Consider the following 16,472-nt stretch of genomic DNA (forward strand, 5'->3'; position numbering starts at 1 on the left):
GTGTTCTCTAGCAACCATTGGAAAGTAGCCAAGAGAGACTGCACGGTGAATGGCATCCAGCAATTTAACTGTGGAAGGCCTAACGAATGGAGCTGTTGTCCACAGCACTTGCATGCAGAGATGATAACCTCGAGGCCTGCGACTTGGGCTCTTATTTTTTTTCCAGTCACCTCCCCCTCCCTTAAGTATGTCAAAAATTTCCACTCTCAAAGGGTTGCGTCCCTGAAAGGGTTAATCCAGCAGAGATTACCTGTTGTTCTGTGACCTGGAAAGTGTGTGGTGTGTAAAGAGGAAGGAGTTGTCACGAGATATTAATTTGAGTCGGGCTTTTCAATTCTCAGACTGAGATTTCTTTGTGCGGAGGCGAGGTTAGTAACAGAGATAAGCAAGTCGCAAGATCTCTGAATAATGGCATCCTTTCTATGGGTAAAGGCCTAAGTTGTTCAGTTACATTTCAGGGCAAGGACTAAATTCAACGGCCAAAGTTTTACTCTGGCAGAATTTGATACCAACAGACTAGCTGTCTGTGTTTATCGCCCCCTCAGACTGTCTGCGTCTGTGCCAGTGTCTGTGGGCCCCTTCTGGCTGCCTGTCTGCATCCCACCCAGCTGCCATTGCCTGTGTCTTTGACTCGGTCTCTTTGCCAGAGTCTACTCCTTCACAGATGGGACAGAGGTTGTATCCCTTTCACCATTGTTGCTTGCCATTGAGGAGACTTGGGGTGTTCAGTGCCATCCCTGATATTTCTGCTCCAGTTTGAGCAGCCCTGGGCCAGCGATTCCCATGAGCCAGTGAGGATTTTATGTATTTTAAGGAATTTCAAGGATAGACAGTAGACAATAGGTGCAGGAGTAGGCCATTCGGCCCTTCCAGCCAGCACCGCCCATTCAATGTGATCATGGCTGATCATCCACAATCAGTACCCCATTCCTGCCTTCTCCCCATATCCCCTGACTCCACTACCTTTAAGAGCACTATTCTTGGGCTCTCTCTTGACAGTATCCAGAGCACTGACCTCCACTGCCCTCTGAGGCAGAGAATTCCACAGACTCACAACTCTCTGTGAGAAAAAGTGTTTCCTCGTCTCCGTTCTAAATGGCTTACCCCTTATTCTTAAACTGTGGCCCCTGGTTCTGGATTCCCCCAACATCGGGAACATGTTTCCTGCCTCTAGCGTGTCCAAACCCTTAATAATCTTATATGTTCCAATAAGACTCCCTCTCATCCTTCTAAATTCCAGAGTGTACAAGCCCAGCCGCTCCATTCTCTCAGCATATGACAGTCTCGCCATCCCGGGAATGAACCTGGTGAACCTACGCTGCGCTCCCTCAATAGCAAGAATGTCCTTCCTCAAATTTGGAGACCAAAACTGCACACAATACTCCAGGTGTGGTCTCACTAGGGCTCTGTACAACTGCAGAAGGACCTCTTTGCTCCTATACTCAACTCCTCTTGTTATGAAGGCCAACAAGCCATTGGCTTTCTTCACTGCCTGCTGTACCTGCATGCTTACTTTCATTGACTGATGAACAAGGACCCCCAGAACTCGTTGTACTTCCCCTTTTCCCAACTTGAATCATTTCCTTCTCTCTTGGAAATGTCTTGCTGGCAGTCCTATGTCTGCTTAACAGTGACATGCAAACTGTGATTCTAATCAACAGGTCCACTGCAGACCAGGGCCTATGTCATCACTCCCACCCTCCTCCCGGTATTCCTCATTAGAATGTTGCACCTCACCTCCAAGCTCCGCTGGTCCGGAGCTCATCCGGAAGAAAATCCGGACACCGCAACCGTTACCGTCTCCACACCAGAATCAAGGTCGCGCCATCACTCGTCATTGATTTACAAGACCCAGCCAATGATTATGCAGGAGCACGTTCAAAGACGGAGCCAGCAATTGCTGACTCATTCGCTGAATTGCCTGAGAGAATGGGCCTTAGATTTGACACTGACAAAACGGTCTACTCTCGCTGTACACCGTCCACTGAAAGTGTGGGTGTGTGTGTGTGGGCGCGTGCGTGTGTGCGCGCGTATGTGCGTGTGTGTGCGCGTGTGTGTGCGCGTGTGTGTGTGCGTGTGTGTGTGCGTGTGTGTGTGTGCGCGCGCATGTGCGCACCTGTTTGTCTTATTTGTCCACGTATAGCCTGTCTGTATAGAGCCCGGGTTTAATCTGCGTTTGAGATTACCAGAGATTGGTTTAATTGGACATCATGTTTGGCACAGACATTGTGGGCCGAAAGGTCTGTTCCATCCTGTTTGTGTGTGCCTGTGAGAGAGGGAGAGAGAGTGTCTTTGTATAATGTGTAGTGTCTGTCTGTGTCTGAATTGGCTCTGTATTGGCTTTTCCCTGGGGTTCATGGTGATTTTGCAGGACATTCAATACCACACTGTAAATATTTTCCAACTGCCTCGCCATCGCTTTCAGCCGGTATTGTTAAGTCGGGCCTTTCGTGCCAAAGCCCGAAGCTGGATGAGAGCCAGCGATTGTTAATGGCAGATTGAGGAATGTAGGGGCCAACTTGTTTGTGCTGATAGACTTCATCAGAGTTATGTTGTGACAGATTATCTCCCTCTTTGTTTCAGCTGCTTTTCTTTCTACCTTTAAGTCGCCTTTAAACAACTACCCACGCACACTACTAGTGGCAATTGTTAGTGAGCAATCCTGATCGGGAACGCTGCCAGGCAGCGTTCCCGATCAGGATTGCTCACTAACAATTGCCACTAGTAGTGTGCGTGGGTAGTTATTTGATTGTTTTCCCAATTCTTGCCTTGCCTCAAAAAGGCTGGCAGTATCATCAAAGACCCACACCATCCTGGCCACACACTCATCTCCATGCTACCTTCAGGTAGAAGGTACAGGAGCCTGAAGACTGCAACGACCAGGCTCAGGAATAGCTACTTCCCCACAGCCATCAGGCTATTAAACCTGGCTCGGACAAAACTCTGATTATTAACAACCACTTTCTGTTATTTGCACTTTACCAGTTTATTTATTCATGTGTGTATATACTTATATCATGGTATATGGACACATTTATCAGTTTTGTAGTAAATGCCTACTTTCTTGCCATAGAGGGAGTACAGAGAAGGTTCACCAGACTGATTCCTGGGATGTCAGGACTTTCATATGAAGAAAGACTGGATAGACTCGGTTTGTATTCGCTAGAATTTAGAAGATTGAGGGGGGATCTTATAGAAACGTACAAAATTCTTAAGGGGTTGGACAGGCTAGATGCAGGAAGATTGTTCCCGATGTTGGGGAAGTCCAGAACAAGGGGTCACAGTTTAAGGATAAAGGGGAAATCTTTTAGGACCGAGATGAGGAAAACTTTTTTCACACAGAGAGTGGTGAATCTGTGGAATTCTCTGCCACAGAAGGTAGTTGAGGCCAGTTCATTGGCTATATTTAAGAGGGAGTTAGATGTGGCCCTTGTGGCTAAAGGGATCAGGGGGTATGGAGAGAAGGCAGGTACAGGATACTGAGTTGGATGATCAGCCATGATCATATTGAATGGCAGTGCAGGCTCGAAGGGCCGAATGGCCTACTCCTGCACCTATTTTCTATGTTTCTATGTTCTGTGTGCTTAAGCAAAGCAAGAATTTCATTGTCCTATACAGGGACACATGACAATAGGGACACATGACAATAAACTCACTTGAACTTGAACTTGAACTTGAAAGTGACAAAAATGGTTGGTTACGTTTCCCTTCCCCTTCCCAATGCAGGCTCAGCTAATTCAACTCTTGTCAAACAGGCCTGTTGGCAGTGACGAACTGGGCAGCGCAGTTACCCTCTGAGCCAGCAGAGGGCTCTTTCTAATTCCCACCTTGCTCACTCGACTTAAGAATGAGTGAACATCACACACAATATTTCTATTGTCAGCTCTTTTCTCATTTGCTGCATTTTGCAAGTGATTATAACCTTAAAGGGATGCAATCTTAAAGCATGCAATCTCTAACTCTATCCCACTCATCTCTCTGACAAATCACTCCATCACTGGTATCCTTGCCTTCAGCTACTGAGGCTCCATACTTTCAAATGTCCTCCTTGCCTCTCACTCCCCCCCCCCCCCCCCCCCTCTCTCCCCCCTCCCTCTCCCTCTCCCTCTCCCTCTCCCTCTCCCTCTCCCTCTCCCTCTCCCTCTCCCTCTCCCTCTCCCTCTCCCTCTCCCTCTCCCTCTCCCTCTGCCTCTGCCTCTCTGGCTTTAGAATTTACAGAGATCAGTAGTATGCACCTGTGTCGAATTACAAAAGTCCCTATTGTATTTGCAACTCATCCCTGGGTGGGTATTTTTTACCAGACTTTGATTGTCGGGCATAGAGAAAGGTTGAACAAGTTAGGTCTTTATTCTTTGGAGCACAGAAGGTTAAGGGGGGACTTGATAGAGGTCTTTAAAATGATGAGAGGGATAGACAGAGTTGACGTGGATAAGCTTTTCCCACTGAGAGTAGGGAAGATTCAAACGAGAGGGCATGACTTGAGAATGAAGGGACAAAAGTTTAGGGGTAACATGAGGGGGAACTTCTTTACTCAGAGAGTGGTAGCTGTGTGGAATGAGCTTCCAGTGGAAGTGGTGGAGGCAGGCAGGTTCGATTTTATCATTTAAAAATAAATTGGATAGTTATATGGACGGGAAAGGAATGGAGGGTTATGGTCTGAGTGCAGGTAGATGGGACTAGGGGAAAATAAGTGTTCGGCACGGACTAGAAGGGCCGAGATGGCCTGTTTCCGTGCTGTAATTGTTATATGGTTATAAATGCCAGGATGGGTCGCGCAATCCTTTTTGCACCAGTGGACATGTTAGCATGTCCTGCACAGCCACCGTGCCACCCAAAATCACTGAGCTCCGTGGGCTGGCTCTGTGTAATGAGATCTGGTTAAGTTGCAGGACTAATATCTAGAGTTCAATGATTTGAAGACATGAATGCAAATCCAACCACAATAATTGTGCAATATTAATCCAATTCATTAAGTAAAGCTGGAACAGGCTGATTGCAGTAATGTGATCATAAAAGGACTGGATTGTCATTAAAAACCCATCCAATTTACGAATGTCCTTCAGGCAAATGTATCATTACCTGGTTTGTCTTTATGTAATTGCTGACAAAATAAATGGAGGATTCTTCAGTGCACCCTGCCGTGGGCCAACAAGCCACACAATCCACAGACAATATAGGTCAACCTTGCCAGCAACACCCACAACACGTGGATGAATTAAAAAAAAACCCAGAGCATTGCCATTGTTGTTGGTAACATGGAACCCTTTTAATAAATGTCTCGTGGATGCCCTATTATTAATGCGACAGAATTAATTATCGGGCACGCAGTTGCCATCTTTCGTGGCCAGTACATTGTATGGTCAGTGCTGAGCCATTTAATGGTTTCACTGTCAATTTGAAAAGAAAATGAACAGTCTGAATTTCCCAATGACAGACACAGGAAGATCCATGAGTGCCAATAGACACTAGGTGCAGGAGTAGGCCATTCGGCCCTTCGAGCCAGCACCGCCATTCACAGTGATCATAGGTGAATTGAATTTCCTTTATTGTCATTCAGACCTTTCTGTCTGAACAAAATTTCGTGCCTGCAGCCATACATACAATAATACAATAATAAACACCAATAAACACAAATTAACATCCACCACAGTGAGTCCACCAAGCACCTCCTCACTGTGATGGAGGCAAAAATCTTAGGGCTGCAGTCTCTTCCCTCCTCTTCTCCCTCTGCGCTGAGGCGATACCCCACCGGGCGATGGTAAGTCAGTCCCGCAGCTCACCGAACCCCGCGAACGGGCCGGTTCAAACACCGCGGCCCGGGGTGGTCGAAGCTGCCGCCCTCCAGTCCAGCGGACGCAGCTATTGACGACGACGTCGTCCACTGGCCCGCGGCTGAACCCCGGACTCAGGTCACCGCCGCCAGAACGCCGTCTCAGCCACCGGAGCGCCATTCCAGCCCCGAGCCGGATCGCCCTCACGTGAGCGCCGTTCCACCCTCGGGCTGGGCCGCCCCGACGGGAGCGCCGTTTCCCTCGGGCTGGGCCGCCCCCACGGGAGCGTCACAGCCCCTCACGGGAGCGCCATTCCAGCCCCGAGCTGGGCCGCCCTCACGGGAGCGAGCCCAGGGTGAGTCCTGACGGGCTGCCTCCGGAGCCTCGAGGTCGCCCGCTCCGCCATTAGGCCTCAGCGCACACGGAGGCAGAGAAGGGGGATACGACAAAAAAGTCGCATTCCCCCGAAGGGAGAGACAGCAAGCCCTGTTTCAACCCCCCACCCCCCACAGAAACACTAAAAAAACAAAAACTTAACTAGCCAAAACGAGAAAAAAAAAAAAAAAACAACACAAAAAAGTAAAAACAAACGGACTGCAGGCGAGCCGCAGCCGTTCACCAGCGCAGCCACTTCCGCAATTATCTCCCGGATCATCCACAATTAGTACCCTGTTCCTGCCTTCTCCCCATATCCCCCGAGTCCGCTATCTTCCCACTCGCACAACCTGTCCAAGTCACCCTGTAACCTCCTAGCATCCTCTTCGCAGTTCACACTGCCACCCAGCTTTGTGTCATCTGTAAATTTGCTAGTGTTACTTTTAATTCCACCATCTAAATCATTAATATATATTATAAATAGTTGCGGCCCCAGCACCGAGCCATGCGGCACTCCACTCGCCACTGCCTGCCATTGTGACAGGGACCCGTTTATTCCTACTCTTTGTTTCCTGTCTGCCAACCGAGACTATACTCAAGACTATGACTGATGAAGGCCAGAGTGCTGAAAGCCTCCTTGACCGCCCTATTTATGCATGTCGCCTCATTCAAGGAGCGGTGTACCTGTACTCCTAGGTTCCTCTTCTCGACAACACTCCCCAGAGCCCTGGCAGTCATTCCCTCTAGATCAGTAATTTAATTACTGTGTCATCACCATACTCACAACATCAATGACTGACTCCTAATTGTAGAGGCAGAGCATTTTGGAAATATTTGGATGAGCATTTTAATTGCTGAGGTATAGAACGCGATGGACCGAGTGCTATTTAAATGGGACAAGTATCGGTTTATTATTGAGATACAGATAAAAACTTAGTTTTGCATGCTATCCAGGCAAGTCATGCATAGAATCATACCATACATGGGAACAGTAGCTGGTGCCCAACGGGAGAGGGGAGAAGAGAGAATGACTCGGGTGTGAGTGGTCCTTAATGATGTTGGCTGTTATCCTGAGACAGTGTGGTGTAGATGTGGATCTCTAGATGAGATCGCCAGTTGTGGAGCTCCAACCGGCGCGGCCTTGTTGGCTTCGGAAGCCGCGGCCTCCAGTACGGAAGCGGCCATTCCAGGATTCCCAAGGCCGCTGAGAGGACTCTCCCGACGCCGGAGCAACATCACCCGGCGAGAACGGCCAGGAACATCGGGCCTCCGTAGAGGCAACTGTGGAGGCCTCAATAGGCCCGACTATGGGTGGACTGGGGATGGGGACTGGACTTTGTGCCTTCCCTCATAATGGGAACCATTGTGGGGGGGATGTTCTTTATGTTTAAAACTCTTATTAATGTTATGTCTGTATTCCTTCTTTATGTGCTGCAAAATGGCAAGAAGCATTTCACTTCACTACATCTAGGTGTATGTGAATGTGACCAATAAAATACCTTTGATACCTTTGATACTTTGATGGAGTGGATGGGGGTTGAAGGGAGGGGGGGCCGTTTTGTATGATGGACTGGGCTCACAACTTTCTGCCATTTCTTGTAGTCTTGGGTACAAGCAGGTGCAGGCCAGCTCTCAGAGAGACGTACCACAGAACAAGGCTACAGGGTTGTTCGTAATGACACCTCTTATCAAATCCACATTACAAGATTAAAAATTGTTCAGCAAGAGCTGAAAACACTTCTCGGCATCTGCATACAACGGTGTCTTGTCGCTTCTCGTGCGTGGTGGTGGAAAGATTGGTGGAAACAGGGCCGCGACGTGAATGCTCTTTCCTTGACCCCAGTATTGGCACTGCATGGGTCATCAGCATCATCGTCGCGTTGAATACATTAGCAACGCAGTGGCGCTGGTTTCCGCCGGGCACGGTGACGGACGCACCACACATCTCTGTTCTCCGTGCAGCTGGCAAGCTCCTCTTTTGTCTCTACACGTGCGTCTTCCATCGACGTCTTGATCGGCCGTCGCGGGCCACGTGGTCATGGGTGGGTTTGCCGCCATTTCTGGCTGGCGGTGGCAGTGGCCAGCGAGCCTCGTCCTTCCCCACCTGATCTTCTCGGGTGGGTGCATGCCTTACAGCTTCTGCCTTACAGCCCCCATCTCGTGCTCCTGGGAGTAGGAGGGAAAGTAGATGAAGTCAAGGACCAGAGGACATAGGTTTAAGGCGATGGGGGGGGAAAGATTTAATAGGAATCTCAGGGGTAACTTTTCCACACAGGTGGGTGTATGGAACGAGCTGCCAGGGAAGTACTTGTGGCTGGGACTATCACAAAGCTTCAGAAACAGTTAGACAGGTACATGGATTTTTTTTTTGTTTTTTTTTTTTGGTCTAATTGTAGTCCTGTAGGTCTGTGTCCAAGATGGCTCCCGTGAAGAGAGAGTGGACGCTGGCGCGCTTTGGCTGCCGCTGCTCTCTCTTCACACTGTGTTTTTGATTTTCTGTTTTTGGATTGAATTCTGTTTTTAATTTGTGTCTCTGTGATGTCTTTATTACTTGTTCTATTCCGATTATATGTTTTTATTCCGATTACTATGTAAGGTGTCCTTGAGATGTCTGAAAGGCGCCCATTAAATAAAATGTATTATTATTATTATTATGGATAGGACAGGTTTGGATGGATATGGGCCAAACTCAGGCAGGTGGGACTAATGTAAATGGGCAAGTTGGGCCAAAGGGCCTGTTTCCACACTGTGTCACTCTATGAGTTTCAAAGGCCGATTCCATTCCCCTGCTTAATTCCCTGTGATCATTTCTCTCTCTCGTTACTGCACCACTAAGTCAGTAAGCATTTTTTTTGTTAAAGAAGCAACATTTCGGCAGCATTTGCTGCAGCGGTGACTCAGATGCTGTCACGCAATGCAGAATTTCCCAGAGCTTCGGCTTCTAGGTTTTACTAAGTTTCAAAGCTAAAGTTTCTGGTGAGTCATGGGCTGTGTCCCAGCTTAAACCACAAGGCTATAACGATTTAAACTCCAATACCAAGTGGCTGTGATTGCAGAACCCGGGGGAAAACCTCGGGCTAACCACATGCCCGTTTATCACGCTATCCGATGCGTCCAGAAAGCGGCAGGAAGGCAGCATGATGGGTGCGCCTTGATCTTGCACAGTGCCTGGGCTGCTCCTGCCCTTCAGTATTTGACTGCAGAGTTGGTGTCAGCATCAGCGTTTTCCCCATTCTCTTACAGTTGAATTGCTCAACCGTGGAGCCGGTGAATAAAGGGCCCGTCCCACTTACGTGACCTTGGCTCGCAAATTACGCCACCTCGTGGTCGCTTGAGGCGCACGGGCACCGTATGGCCGCGCGGGGCCGGTCCCACTTAGAAGCGCGGAGTTGTGCGGGGCTGGTCCCGACATCGCGCGGGGCTCCGAAATTCTGGCGGTGGCCGAAATCTTCGCGCGCCAACGGCCTGTCGGCACACGGGCGCACTGCGGTCGTACGCAGCGTCTTGACCTCGTACGCAGCGCCTTGACGTCATACGCAGCGTCTTGGACGTGACAAGTAAAGTTCCTTGGAGCAGCGTGACTTTGTTTGCGCTTCATCCAATTGTCATCATGGAGAGGCCGCCTTTTCCTTTGGGGGAACGAGTGAATTGCAGATGGCAGCTGCACAGTGTGGAACAGGTTCTCAGCTTCCGTTGATCCCTAAAGCTGACACTGGCATGAATGGACTTGACCAGTGCTGGCAACTGTAACCAGGAAGAGAAGAAGTGGGCGGCCGTGCATGGCACGGCGAGGGCTCATTGTGGACGTGCCCACTTTGTATTTGAGTAGGCATTGCCGTCATGTTGCCAATGCTCAGGAGTCTCTCTCTCTCTCTCTATAAATAGTCATGCCTAATTTGATCCCTGGAGTTGCATTACATGCCACGACCTTGTTCAGAGAGCAAGGAGGTTTTTTTGTTTGTGACTGGCTTTTCTTATTTTGCAAGTGTTGATTCATGCTGCAGAAAAAATCACTGCATAAATGTCCTTAACATTCGTGTAACATTGTGGAACATTCTGCTAAATGATGCACTCCCACTGTTCTGGCTAATCACAAGACTGACTATTGGTATTGACTTTTTGGTGCCCGTAATGGTCGCCTCGCCAGCAGTCTGTCTTGTCCCTTCTTTGTTTTTATTATTTTAAGTATGTCTTGAATGTTTGTTTTAATGTCTCTTGGTATGTCTTATGTGGGGGGGGGGGGGGGGGGGGGGGGGGGGGGGGGGATCGGGGGGAACTTTTTCCAGTCACGTACCTGGACGGATATGCAATTTTTCTCCGTGTTGCATCTCCGCCCGCTCCCTGCAGCCTAACAACGGAGTGGTGTGGCCTTTCCTGAAGACCGGCCCAGTGCTTCGATCCGCGGGAGCGCCGCAGACTTGAACATCGGGAGCTGCGATCCTTTGCCGAGGATTGTGGAGAGCTCCTGTGGATATTAACACCGTGAAGTCCGCGGTCTCCGGTAAGAAGAGACCGACTCGGGAGCTCCATGTTCCATTACGTCCCGATGCCGGAGTTTCCATCATCCCGACGAGAGGGCTTGAACATCGGACCGTCGGCAGTGGCGACTGCGGAGGGCTCAAGGCCCCGACCACGGGTGAACAGGGAGGAAGATGATTGAACTTTATAACCTTCCATCACAGTGAGGAATGTAGATTCCACTGTGGTGGATGTTTATGTTACATTTTATTTGATGTGGCTGTGTGTCTTGTTGCTTTTCACTTAGTATGGCTGTGTGGTAACTCAGGTATCACTATACCTCAATTGGTGCATGGGACAATTACATTGAATCTTGAATTTACACTTATCCTACATCAATCCCATTCTCCCGACATTCCAATCCACTCCCTCACTTCCACTCCTCATCGAAACAATTTACAGCCGGATAATTAATCGACCAACTCGAAGGTCTTTGAGATGTGGGAGGAAACTGGAGCACCCCAGGGGAAACCCATTCAGTCACAAGGAGAACGTGCAAACTCCACCCAAGCAGTACTCAAGGTCAGGATTGAACCGTGGTCTCTGGCGATGTGAGGTGACATCTCCACGAGGGTGTGTCGAGTTGCGCACAATAGTACCTTGTTTCAACTGCAGCCCTTTACCTCTGCTTGTGGGGACATTGCAATGGGGCCTGATTCTGTTCTTGCCACTTTCCCATCTCAGTAACCTCATCCATCCCTTATAACCTCTGCCTTTTTTCATTCCCACTGCCGGCATGAGAACCTCTGAATTTACCACCTTGCATCTACCCCTTTCTCCCGCATGCGAAGAAAAGTGGTCGGCTTTCAAGCTTGTTCTCGTCCTTGTCTTGCAGTTACTTTGGGGCAAAGGAAGGAGAGTCCACCCACAGGGCAGCTCGGCATCCATGGAATGGACAGACTGTTCCCAAACCTCGGCAACTCTGTGCTGTCAGAAGGTGATCTTGTACTGCAGGTAAACAAAGTTCCAGGCCACTTGGTTACTTCCTTTTTCCCCTTTCAGGCTTCTTTTCGGGTATATCAGCTCATGGGGTGGCTGATGGGAAGGTGAAGGAGCAAATGTGAGGAGGGAACATCCACCTTGGGTACAATTCCTGCGTCAAAGACTTGGTCTCGGAATGTCGGGCAGAATGTGTCCCCTCCAGAGCAGTGCTGTCAGTGGTGCTGTCCTCCAGATGGTATAGAACAGAGAACAGTACATAATAATAATAATGGATGGGATTTATATAGCGCCTTTCTAATACTCAAGGCGCTTTACATCGCATTATTCATTCACTCCTCAGTCACACTCGGTGGTGGTAAGCTACTTCTGTAGCCACAGCTGCCCTGGGGCAGACTGACGGAAGCGTGGCTGCCAATCTGCGCCTACGGCCCCTCCGACCACCACCAATCACTCACACACATTCACACACAGGCAAAGGTGGGTGAAGTGTCTTGCCCAAGGACACAACGACAGTATGCACTCCAAGCGGGATTCGAACCGGCCACCTTCAGGTTGCCAGCCGAACACTTAGCCCATTGTGCCATCTGTCGTCCCGCACAGCACAGCACAGTACAGCACAGGAACCGGCCCTTCAGCCCACTATGTCTATGTTGAATATGATGCCAGGACCAACACTTATCTGCCTTCATGTGATCCATATCCCTTTATCCCCTGCATATCGACATGCCCATCTAAAAGTCTCTTAAACACCACTGTCGTATCTGCCTCAATCACCACCACCCCAGGCAGCACGTTCCAGGCACCCACCACCCTCTGTGTAAAGTAACTTGTCCCACACAACTCCTTTATACTTTGCCCTTTGAGTCTTGTGTGTTAACCAAGACTCTCGTCTACGCGCTCAGATGAGCATAAAAATCCCGGTGCATTATAGAAACATAGAAACATAGAAAATAGGTGCAAGAGTAGAGGCCATTCGGCCCTTCTAGCCTGCACCGCCACTCAATATGATCATTGCTGATCATCCAACTCAGTATCCCATCCCTGCCTTCTCTCCATACCCCCTGATCCCTTTAGCCACAAGGGCCACATCTAACTCCCTCTTAAATATAGCCAATGAACTGTGGCCTCAACTACCTTCTGTGGCAGAGAATTCCACAGATTCACCACTCTCTGTGTAAAAAATGATTTTCTCATCTCGGTCCTAAAAGACTTCCCTCTTATCCTTAAACTGTGACCCCTAGTTCTGGACTTCCCCAACATCGGGAATTATTTCAAACAAGAGCACTTAACCGCGTGGACTGGACTTTGGACTTTTTGCAAAAGAAGGCAAAATATGGCGACTCGTGCATGTGTGATCAAAATAATTTCCCTGTGTGATGAGCACGTGGCAGATTGTGTTTCCTCAGCTGCCGCAGGAAGTACATCCTCTGTTGGGCCTTTTTGACTGTGGAGTCGATGGTGGTCCCCCATTTAAGGTCCCTTGGAGATGATGGTTCCCAGGAACTTAAAAGACCCCACAGATGTGACTGTGGTGTTGTTGATGGTGTGTGTGGGGTGAGGGGGAGCTCTCCTACTGAGAAAGCAAGATGGCGATGCAGTTTTAAGTAGAAAAGAGAGTAGCGGAGGGTTGGTTAGGACAAAGGGAATATATCTGAGAGAATTGTTCTATAATTGTTGTTCAATGTCTTTTCATTTGCCAGGCTCTGAATGGATTTGTGTTGGTGGTGACAGCAGAAGGTGACATCTTCTACACTTCTCCCACTGTGCAGGACTACCTGGGCTTCCACCAGGTCAGTAGCAGAGCTCGCAACACCAGGGTGGGCAAGCGACAGGGACAATGATGTGGAGTCGGACCACATTGGCCGGGAGTGGGGGCGGCTGGAAGATAAACAGGTGGAAGTCATTACCCACCGAACAGGTTGAAAATTGTTCAAGTTCAAGTGAGTTTATTGTCATGTGTCCCTGTATAGGACAATGAAATTCTTGCTTTGCTTAAGCACACAGAACATAGTAGGCATTTACTACAAAACAGATAAGTGTGTCCATATACCATAATATAAATATATACACACATGAATAAATAAACTGATAAAGTGCAAATAACAGAAAATGGGTTCCGAGCCAGGTTTAATTGCCTGATGGCTGAGGGGAAGTAGCTATTCCTGAACCTGGTCGTTGCAGTCTTCAGGCTCCTGTACCTTCTAGCTGAAGGTAGCGGGGAGATGAGTGTGTGGCCAGGATTGTGTGGGTCTTTGATGATACTGCCGGTCTTTTTGAGGCAGCGACTGCGATAGATCCCCTCGATGGAAGGGAGGTCAGAGCCGATGATGGACTGGGCAGTGTTTACTACTTTTTGTAGTCTTTTCCGCTCCTGGGCGCTCAAGTTGCCGAACCAAGCCACGATGCAACCGGTCAGCATGCTCTCTACTGTGCACCTGTAGTAATTAGAGAGAGTCTTCCTTGACATACCGACTCTCCGTAATCTTCTCAGGAAGTAGAGGCGCTGATGAGCTTTCTTGATCATTGCAAATTGGACAAGTAAAGCTGCGGTGGGGAGTTTACATTCGCCTCGTTGTTGTCCAGCCGACAGTGACTGCTGTAGATAGACACAAGATGCTGGAGTTATGCCCCTGTCCCACTTAGGAAACCGGAACGGAAACCTCTGGAGACTTTGCGCCCCACCCAAGGTTTCCGTGCGGTTCCCGGAGGTTGCAGGTGGTTGCCGGAAGTTGCAGGTAGTGGAAGCAGGTAGGGAGACTGACAAAAACCTCCGGGAACCGCACGGAAACCTTGGGTGGGGCGCAAAGTCTCCAGAGGTTTCTGTTCAGGTTTCCTAAGTGGGACAGGCAGCAACTCTGGAGAGAAGGAATGGGTGACGTTTCGGGTCTTTGAAAACTACCAAAAAGTAGTAAACACTGCCCAGTCCATCATCGGCTCTGACCTTCCTTCCATCGAGGGGATTTATCGCAGTCGCTGCCTCAAAAAGGCTGGCAGTATCATCAAAGACCCACACCATCCTGGCCACACACTCATCTCCCCGCTACCTTCAGGTAGAAGGTACAGGAGCCTGAAGACTGCAACAACCAGGTTCAGGAATAGCTACTTCCCCACAGCCATCAGGCAATTAAACCTGGCTCGGAACCCATTTTCTGTTATTTGCACTTTACCAGTTTATTTATTCATGTGTGTATATATTTATATTATGGTATATGGAAACACTTATCTGTTTTGTAGTAAATGCCTACTATGTTCTGTGTGCTTAAGCAAAGCAAGAATTTCATTGTCCTATACAGGGACACATGACAATAAACTCACTTGAACTTGAACAATTTTCAACCTGTTCGGTGGGTAATGACTTCCACCTGTTTATCTTCCAGCCCCCCCACTCCTGGCCAATGTGGTCCGACTCCACATCATTGTACCTGTCGCTTGGAACTGGTTACTCCAGCCTTGTGTGTCCATCGTCAGTTTAAACCAGCACCTGCAGTTCCTTCCTACACACTGACAGCAGTAGAGTAACGTTCCCTGCAGATGTCGTCAACTTTACTGCGTCCATCCTCTTGTTAATCCTGTGGGCCTTGAAGGGCCTGTAAACTTGCCGATTTTTTTTCGGCGACTGCCGGCAACATTGACTGACGTATCAGGTCACCGAAAAAGCCGCAGCGTGACGACGTGTTGACGCGCGGTGTCTCCTCAAGTGTCGCGACATTTTTTTTGTGTCGCCGCTAGATTTTGAAATGTTCGAAATCTTTCGCCGACCCTGATACGCCAGGCAATGACGCCGGCAGTCGCCGAAAAAATCGGCCAAGTGGGACAGGCCGTTAAAAGTAGGGGAGTTCTCCCCAGTGTTTTCAACCCCTCGTTCAAAGCTGCTGTAACTGATTATCTGGCCTCTTGTGCACATTCTTGCTGCTGAGTTTCTGTAATGCCATTTCAAGGAGGCGTACAAAATGAAGCGGAAGTCAACCATTCGGTCCTTCAACCTGCTTTGTCTTTCAAAAGTTATTTTATATCGAATATTCATTCATTCTATTCTTATACAGATACAGAGATACAGCGCGAAAACAGGCCCTACGGGTCCGCGCCGACCAGCGATCCCCGCACACTAACACTATCCTACACCCACTAGGGTCCATTTTTTTCTCTCACATATACCAAGCCAATTAACCTACAAACCTGTGCGTCTTTGGAGTGTGGGAGGAAACCGGAGATCTCGGAGAAAACCCACGGGGAGAACGTACAAACTCCGTACAGACAGCACCCGTAGTCGGGATCGAACCCGGGTCTTCGGCGCTGCATGTGCTGTAATGCCGCTGTCCCACTTCGGAAACCTGAACGGAAACCTCTGGAGACTTTGCGCCCCACCCAAGGTTTCCGTGCGCTTCCCGGAGGTTGAAGGTGGTTGCCGGAGGATGCGGGTAGGGAGACTGACAAAAACCTCCGGGAACCGCATGGAAACCTTGGGTGGGGCGCAAAGTCTCCAGAGGTTTCCGTTCAGGTTTCCTAAGTGGGACAGGGGCATAAGGCAGCAACTCTACCGCTGCGCCACCATGACCGCCCTTATTGTCTTCATTCTTTATATATTGACTTCATTCTTCTCTCTTCTCACACAACGAAGGGGAGGGAAAGGAAACCCCAGCAGAATACACCAGGCCCATTAAAGAAGAAATACTACAGCAAATATCTGTGATGTTTTGTTGTTGTCTTTCCCCTCTTGTAGACTGCTGTCATGCACCAGCCTGTCTTCGAACTGATCCATCCCGATGACCGAGATGAGTTTCAGCGGCAGCTCCACTGGGCACTCAACCCATCACCGCTGTCCAACGCGCAACGGACAGGAGCTGGTAAGACATTTCTTCCCATGCG

General features: G+C 49.1%; 1 protein-coding gene across 1 annotated transcript in view; it reads left to right on the forward strand.

The window, feature by feature from the left end:
• Positions 1-16,472, forward strand: part of LOC116968744 (aryl hydrocarbon receptor-like) — a 51,100-nt gene that overhangs the window by 20,834 nt on the left and 13,794 nt on the right. Inside the window, exons 3-5 of the mRNA XM_033015552.1 lie at positions 11,500-11,618; positions 13,307-13,396; positions 16,327-16,450. Of these exons, the coding sequence (XP_032871443.1) occupies positions 11,500-11,618; positions 13,307-13,396; positions 16,327-16,450 (333 nt within the window). The remainder of the gene's footprint in view (positions 1-11,499; positions 11,619-13,306; positions 13,397-16,326; positions 16,451-16,472) is intronic.

Source organism: Amblyraja radiata, chromosome 46, assembly GCF_010909765.2.
Source record: "Amblyraja radiata isolate CabotCenter1 chromosome 46, sAmbRad1.1.pri, whole genome shotgun sequence".
In the NCBI taxonomy this organism is placed as follows: Eukaryota; Metazoa; Chordata; class Chondrichthyes; order Rajiformes; family Rajidae; genus Amblyraja; species Amblyraja radiata.